Below are 8640 nucleotides of genomic sequence, written 5' to 3'. Positions count from 1 at the left end.
TTATCCATCTATTTTATTTTTTAAATCAAGACAACAAAGGAGGTTTTAGTGACAGTGTGATGACTTCAGATAGATTTGGGTTCAAGTTTTAGCTAATTTGCTTGTTAGGTGATTCTGAATTAATATCAGAAGAAACATCCCAAGCCTCAGTTTCTTCCATGGGAGTAACATTCCTACTGTATTGGTGTATTGTGAGAATTAAAGGCATTAAAGGTTAAAGTTCCTGCCTGGCACGTGGTAGGCCCATACATGTTAACTTTATTTTTCTTTAGCATACTTTCTGCTCCAGCTCTAAAATCCATCCTGAAGTACAAGTTTTGTTTTTGTACTTACTATTGCTGTCACTGTTTATTTCTAGATCTTATCCAAGGGCAAAATCATACACTTTGGCACAAGGGAGAAGCTTCCAGATTCATCTTATCAAAGTATCAATATTCCAGTGACACAGATCATGGTTCCTTCAGCCCGACTCCTGGTCTATTACATCGTCACAGGGGAGCAGACAGCAGAATTAGTGTCTGACTCAGTCTGGTTAAACATTGAAGAGAAGTGTGGCAACCAGCTCCAGGTCAGCTACAAATTATAAATCACAACTGCATTTTTTTCTGAATGAAGGAAGCTGTCAAGGAACAAAAATGAAAGTTTTTGTTCATACCAGTGATATTTTGTTTTCTCTTTCACATTTACTTTTAGGTTCACCTGTCTCCAAATGTCGATGCATATTCTCCAGGCCAGACTGTGTCTCTAAATATGGAAACTGAGATGGATTCATGGGTGGCATTAGCTGCCGTAGACAGTGCTGTGTATGGAGTTCAAAGAAAGGCCAAAAAGCCCATGGAAAGAGTTAAGTGACACCTTTCTATGGTCTGGCTCAAGGTAGTACTTCATGAAGTGTGGCCACCAGGGTAGGCTGTTCAGGAAGATTAAGGGAAGACTAATGCTGCTTTTCTATAATCTACTCACTGTCGTGGTTCTTAGGAAAGTAAGTCATCCTCATATTAGTTTCCAAAGCACAGGCTAATCCTTCTTTGTTTTTCCAAGGGTAGATGAAAGCGATTTATAGACACATGACCATGATAGCAATTACATTCATGATGCATAAGTGTGACCAGTTAGGAGAGTTTAGGGGTTGGGAGTGGGTGGTGGTTAAAGCAGCAGCACAAGGGAAGCCTGGATAGGTCACCTCTGGGCTTGTTTTTGTTGTTGCTGTTGTTTTGCTCCCATTAAAATTTATGGCAAAGAAGAATCTGAAAATTATTCAATTATTTTAAGTTCTTATTTATCTCCATTATATCTTTAGTTTTTTTGAAGAATGATTTATACATCTGAAAAGCCTCAACATTTTGTCTTTCTGAACAGGTATTTCAAGTTTTAGAGAAGAGTGATCTGGGCTGTGGGGCAGGAGGTGGCCGCAACAATGCAGATGTGTTCCATCTAGCTGGACTCACCTTCCTCACAAACGCAAATGCAGATGACTCCCAAGGAAATGGTAAAATGCTCAGCATTATTTTTTAAACTGATGTTTATTTTCCTCCATCCTTATTTCCATCTTGTTTAAGAGCCTGTGGAGAAATAGCGTCAGACCACTCAGCAGCTGTTCCTACCCATTCAGTGGCCTGAGCAGTGGGAACTGCACACCAGTCTTCAGTGGCAGTCTGGGCACTCCAGTCTTCAGTGGGGATCTGCTGAATAGGCACACAGGGCACCTGCAGCCTTATGACCAGTCTGCAACCTCTGGTTAAATAGCAGTAAACTCAGGAGCTAGAGCAGTCCATTCACCCTGAAATTCCTCCTTGGTCACAGCTTTCTCAGCAGCAGTCTGCTCTTCCTTTTCAGTCTCTTCATGATCTCTGTAGAAGCAGAGATCAGCCATGACCTCCCACGTGTGTTCATGGGAGATGGTGCCATACAGGCGGAGAACTTCCACCACCACCACATCAGACCTACTAAGCGAGCTCCCTTGTTGTTGCATGGGATGGTGACGTCCACATAATGCAGAGGAGCATCTGTGTTACACAGCGCAATAGTGGTCAGGTTAACATGCCTCTGTGAGAGGCTGGTGGTCAGCCCTGGGATTAGTAACCACTAGAAGACGCAACTCCCGGAATGTTGCCTGGATCCAGGAGTGAAATGGCCAGCAATCAGAGTGACTCCTGTGGCAGCAGCAAACTTGAGCATAGCTTGCTGGCCAGTGTTCCTGAAGGATATGACACGGACATCAGCAGTGTTTTCAGTGGCAACAATGGCCCAAGCTGCCAACAGAAGCTTCCCCAGGGTCCTCTTCAGATTTATGACACAGATGCATCACTTTTCCTTTTGTAGATGCACTGTTCCATTTGGAATTCAAGGTTGGTGCCCCCTAAGTGGGTACCTACTGCAAGGAATTTGGAGACATTCTCCTTCATTTGCAGGACATCAAGGGCTCCAGACATAGTTGAAGTTTCCTTTTAAGTTACAGTGGGAATCCAGAACAATGCTGTATGGACCCTTCCTGAGCAGCATGGAAAGGGATTGGTTGCCATTTTTATAACTGAAATTTACATTGATCATTTGTCTCCTAGACATTATTTTTGTCCCTCTTCCAGAATATTCTCTTTGCTCATTTTAGAATTCCATGATTATGTAACTCTCTTATATAAATTTTTTCATTAGTCTTCAATATAAAGTACAGATTCTTTAGTGTTGTCCTGAAAGCCTTCCCTAACCTTCTCCTCCAGCTATCTGTAGCTGTATCCAGCTGTCTCTTACCCTGCTGTGCCTTCCCTTTTGTTTAAGCTATACAGAACCAGTGTAGTTCTTGAGTGGCACTGTGCTATTTTATACCTTTGGGCCTTTACTCATTGGCACTGCTTTTTTCTTTATTAGGCTGGAGAAGCTATCATGGTAATCATCTCCTCTATGAGACGTCTTCCACATGCAGAATTAATCATTCCTCCCTCCTTTAACAGGGGGGATGTTGTAGGGACTAGATCTATTCACAAGTAATATGACAGCAGTATGCCACTGCACAGTCTTAGACTTAGTTGTATGTCTGTCTTACCTGTTGTACTGTGAGCTCATTAAGGGCAGGAATCATATCTTAATTACCTTTTTATGGTTTCAAGATTGTTTATAATTTTGCATGATATTATAGTATTGATATTTACATTTATGATCATGTAGCACAAAGAGCAAATAATGAAAATAGCATGCCCAACAAAAAAATTATGCTAAATGCTTGAGTATTTCTCTATAGTCAATGGATCAAAAAAGTTACAGGGTTCAAAACTAAATTCAGATAAAAGCAAGTTAAACTACATAACACTAGATCATGAGCTCAGCTAAGATAAAACAAGTCAAATTAGATATGTGGTGCCTAATTCCTAATTTGAAGCAGCCCTCAATAATTATTGAATGAGTGACTCATGAATATTTTAAATTTCATGGAAGTGTTCTTGAGATTTTAGCCCCCTTTTTTCTTCTTACTGCTCTCTCTCTTTTTTAACAGATGAAACTTGTAAAGAAATTCTCAGGCCAAGAAGAATGCTGCAAAAGAAAATAGAGGAAGCAGGTATTTTAAGATTCATGTGATTATAAAAAGGGTATGGTGACATCACTTAAAAGCTGGAGAAAACTCAACATTATATAATTTCAAATAGAACAGGTGAAAAGAAAGATATATGGAGGTCTAGCTCGCCTCTCTCAGAAAAGTTAATTCAAATAAAGCTAATAGTTTATTTGCTATAGCGTTAATCTGAAGATAAATGGGTGTTTATTATTTCTATCTCTAAAACCTATGGTAGGCTGAGGCAGAAGGATTGCTTGGGGCCAGGAGTTGAAGATCAGCCTGGGCAACATAGAGAGACCTTCTCTACCAGAAAAAAAAAAGAAAGAAAGTTAAAATATTAGCTTTTATTTGTAGTAAATATTTTCTTTCAACATACTTCATCTAACCATTAAAATCATTATTCTGACAAAATTAATCACTTAAGTAACTTTGGTGTACAATAGACCTATCAAGGTTTATCACTTCCATTTCAAATATTTAACAGTTAATAGCATTTTGGATTATTCTTTAGAAAATACATCTAATAGGAATTATTGTTAAATAATTATTTAAATAGAATATGATAATTGAGCATGTTACAGTAGAAAGGACATTGAACTGGAAGCTGTGAAATGAGTTCCATTAATAATCATGCTGATGCTAATATAATAATTTCTTTCATTTGTATATGAGTTATTTCAATTCTAATCTTTATTCTGAGATGTAATGACATGAAAAAAAATGAGACATCAAATACTTGTAATGAAGGATGATGCCATTGATAAAGGTGCACATGTTATATAAAAAATTTCTGAAAAAAAGGATATTTAGCTTGAAGAAGGAAGTATTTGTATAGTGAAGATAGTCATCAAATACTAAAGGCTTCTTGTATATATTTAACTTATTTTACTCAAAGGGTGCCGAATTCAAAGTGCCAGTGTCAAGAGTTAGTATTTAGCTTAGTCCCAGGAAGGCCTTTAACTATCTATTATTAATTGAAACAGACCATCTGGTAAAGTTACATTTTCCTCATTTCTAGAGTAGTTCCAAGAGTAGGCTAGCTACTGTGGGTAGTGGGGCCATATGGCAATAGATGCCAGGTATCCTTGAGATTCCTTCTAAGCCTGAGATGTTATAATCAAGGGCACTTGTATTATTACCATTTCAGCTGCTAAATACAAACATCAAATACCAAGGAAATGTTGTTACGATGGAGCCCGGCTTGTTGATGATGAAACCTGTGAACAGCGACTTGCACGGGTTACCATAGGCCCAATATGCCGCAAAGCTTTCAATGAATGTTGTACCATTGCAAACCAGGTCCGCAGTTCACATTCTCATAAAAACATACAATTGGGAAGGATACGTAAGTATATTTTTTATCAGAATTCTGCCAGATCTGGGGAATTTTGTGTACCTTTATGCTATGAAGAAAGACAATTTTCAAACTTTATTTACAATTGAAAGAAATGATAAATTGTAAACACTCATTTGGGGGAGTCAGAAGAGCATAATACAAAGCAGAGTACACAGAGTCAAGACCAAATATAAACTTAAAGCCAAATCATTCTAAACATGAATGATTATTTATCCTATGTGAGCCACAAGCAAGAAGCCGTGACCAACATGCCTTTGAGTTCCAAAATTCCATGGTTCTATGATACTGCAACCATTAAAAATCCAGTTTATAACCACACTGATCGAATATGCCAAATGATTTCTAAGTCTAGCAAAAAGTTAAATGTACTCATATAAAAATTGAAATCTTGGCTTGGTGCCTATGGCTCAAGTGGCTAAGGTGCCGGCCCCGTACACCTAAGGTGGCAGGTTCAAATCCAGCCTGAGTCTGCCAAAGAACGATGGCTGCAACCAAAAAAAATAGCCAGGCATTGTGGCGGGTGCCTGTGGTCCCAGCTATTTGGGAGGCTAAGGCAGGAGACTCACTTGAGCCCAGGAGTTGGAGGTTGCTGTGAGCTGTGAGCTGTGATGCTACAGCACTCTACCCAGGGGTACAGCATGAGGCTCTGTCTCAAAAAAAAAAAAAATTGAAATCTTATTTCAATTTCTACCACGAAATATATATTCAGAATTACAAAGCTCTCATTAATATGTTTTCAGAATTTTTAGGACTTTCTTTTCACTTATATGTAGTCTTTGACAAAACAAACAAAAGCAGAATGACAGCTCTTGTTTTATACAGACTTGCACCACATAATGACTTTTAGTCAATGACAGACTACAGATACAACAATGGTACCATAAGGTTACAATACCATATTTTTACCATACCTTTCCTATGTTTAGATAGATACACAAATGTTTGCCATTGTTTACAACTGGCTGCAGAGTTTAGTAACATGCTGTTCAGGTTTATAGCCTAGCAGCAATCAGCTTGTACCATATAGTCTTGTATATAGTAGCCTATACTGTCTAGGTTTGTGTAAGTGCACTGTATGGTGTTTGCACAATGAGAAAATTGCCTAATGATGCATTTCTCAGAATTCATGCCCATTGTTAAATGGCTTTGGCAAGTGGCCATAAAATTTTACCTTTGTAAAAAAATTTTCATCGAAATGGATGATGTTTAAGATACACAGTTAAGCAGAATAATCAGAGTACACAGTTAGGTGGTTTTCCAATTTTTGCTTATTACAAGAAGCATTTTAATAAGCCATCTAGTACTTTTTTTTCATTTCCCAATCTGGTTTGGCTCCAGCTTCTGGGAAGTCATTCTCTGCAGCCCCGTTCTCCCTGGTATTCTGCCCCTCATCCTAGATAGCTTGACCTCCCATACTCCCATCCATGTTGCCACAACCTACAACGCCCACCAGGCTTTGTGTGGGTACCTCTCCCTGCACTGGCCTGTAAACTGCCCATAGGCAGTGAGCTGTGGCACTTTAAACATTCCCCTAATCTATTTCTCTTCTCTTCTGCTTATGTTCTAATGTCTGAAAAGTATTGTTTTATATATTGTGTATGGTTTTCTTTCTTTCTTTTTTTTATTAAATCATAGCTGTGTACATTAATGCAACTCATGGTTGTGTATGGTTTTCTAAGTTTTTAAGATAGAAGGGTAAATCTAGTCCTAGTGGATCTTGGACAGAAGCAGAAGTTATACATTTTTATTAAAGTAAATATGAATAAATCACAGACTTAAGGCAGAAGAATCACATAAACCTCCCTATTTTCTAATATAAGCACAGCTATTAAAATTACAGAAGTACAAATAACTTTATAGACTGAACAGTATCCTGTATAATCTCAGCAATATTAAACATTTAACAATTTAGGAAACAAATCATTAACGATATTTGCATCCTTTGTTTTGTCAGTGATATTAGTTGAGAAATTCTAACGTCTCTCTAGTTCTGTTTTAAAAGCATTAAACAAAATGTTTCATTGATCTTTCAGAAAATACTTAAGTTATAGATTAATGGCAATATTTTTAAATTTAGCTGTAAGAATTTATATTGTTTCTCCATAATAGGATATTTTTTTTTCCCCAGATATGAAGTCCCTGTTACCAGTAAGTAAGCCAGAAATTCGAAGCTATTTTCCAGAAAGCTGGTTATGGGAAGTTCATCGTGTTCCCAAAAGGTATCATACTTCTTTCATGTTCCTTTGAAAGAGATGTGAATAATGCAAATATTGTGGCTAAAAGTCTGGGAACTACTCATTTCCCAATAGCTTATTTAAGAGTTAAGATGATTCTACCACTTGCCCAAATTTTGTTGTGTTTTGCTTGGTCTTTTTTCTTTTTTTAATGGACTTTGCTCTGGTGATTAACTCCAGGGTAGGATTAACTATTGGTTAAATTTAAATTTGACCAATAGTTAATTTCCTGTTAAATTTCATTTCACTTCATTATGCATTTGCAGCACACAGCTATGTGCTATATTCTATATTAAGCAGCTGCTTTCATCCTAAAGTATCTGTGCTATAAAACAAACATTGATAAGCTCAAGGGTTCTTTTCTTGTTAAAATTCTTTATTCAACATAGTTTTATGACATGCCTCCTCTGTACCAGGCACTGAAAACAGAGATGAACAATACTAAGTCCCCAAGCTTCCCTCTTCCTACATGTGCTCTAACTGTGTTTCCTATGAGAAGTCAGGGAATGAGTCCAGAGGCCTGCGGTTGTCTCCTTGTCCCTACCCTTGTTCCCTCTCATTCTTCCTCCACACTGCTGTGTGGTACCCAACATTGCACATTAGCTAGCACTTCTGCTGGTAAAGCTTCCCACCACTGTCTCCCATCCTACAGTACCCTTATTAATTACCCCTCCTAATTAACCCTGCTGCAGGTATCACATAGTATTATAACGGCTAGTCTACTTGCTTGTCCTCCACATTAAAATGTAAATACCTGGAGGGCGAGGACAAAATTCAGATTGCTATTTTCTGTCCACAACTTGGCTGGGTCTGGCTTGTAGAAGCATGAAAATAAAGGTATTGAATGAATGCACATGATCTCTGAACTCTTTTCATGCCTTATTGGTACAGTTATTACAGTGAAATGCAATGTATTTATTTACCATTTCTTCCACTAGACTGTGCATTGCCTGAGAGCAGGACTAGATCTTATAAGTGTAGTTCCTCAGTACTTGGCACTATGCCTGACACAAAGTTGGTGGACAATAGCTGTAAATAAATATGCAAGCATAATAGTAATCAGAAACTTTTCTTTAAATATTAAGTATTTTTTTAATTTATTTTTTATTAGATCATAATTGTGTACATTAATTCTATCATAGGATACAGTGTGTTGCTTCCATATGCAGTTTGGAAAACTCTTATCCAACTAACTTTTAATTTTGTCACTTGTGTTATGAGCAGTGCTAAGATGTATTACTTTGCTTCCCTATTTTGAACACACTCACAGTGAACATAATTTTTTTTTGTTTCGCATGCTTTAATTGACAGTGTTTCAAAGGCATCCTTCTGAATTTGAATTCTCATCACACAGGTGCAATGTCTAAAATCATGATTATGTAAGAGAGTTACTAAATATATTTTTCTCAATAAGTTTTTAATACCTGATATGATTTCATCTTTTGATTTTTTTTCTCTCTTCTAAAGTAGTATGAAGCAAAATTTCTTTTTTTTTTTTTTTT

At 37.3% G+C, this 8640-nt stretch overlaps 1 protein-coding gene across 2 annotated transcripts in view; it reads left to right on the top strand.

The window, feature by feature from the left end:
• Nucleotides 1–8640, top strand: part of C5 (complement C5) — a 144045-nt gene that overhangs the window by 82598 nt on the left and 52807 nt on the right. For both annotated transcript variants that reach the window (XM_023510578.1, XM_003785402.3), the window contains exons 13-18: nucleotides 359–568; nucleotides 694–843; nucleotides 1360–1489; nucleotides 3488–3550; nucleotides 4695–4892; nucleotides 7033–7123. In XM_023510578.1, coding sequence (XP_023366346.1) covers nucleotides 359–568; nucleotides 694–843; nucleotides 1360–1489; nucleotides 3488–3550; nucleotides 4695–4892; nucleotides 7033–7123 — 842 coding nt within the window. The remainder of the gene's footprint in view (nucleotides 1–358; nucleotides 569–693; nucleotides 844–1359; nucleotides 1490–3487; nucleotides 3551–4694; nucleotides 4893–7032; nucleotides 7124–8640) is intronic.

This window comes from Otolemur garnettii, unplaced genomic scaffold, assembly GCF_000181295.1.
Source record: "Otolemur garnettii isolate 467f Iridium unplaced genomic scaffold, OtoGar3 scaffold00014, whole genome shotgun sequence".
NCBI lineage: Eukaryota > Metazoa > Chordata > Mammalia > Primates > Galagidae > Otolemur > Otolemur garnettii.
Note: the sequence above shows the minus strand (reverse complement) of the source record. Positions and strands in the feature narration are given on the sequence as shown.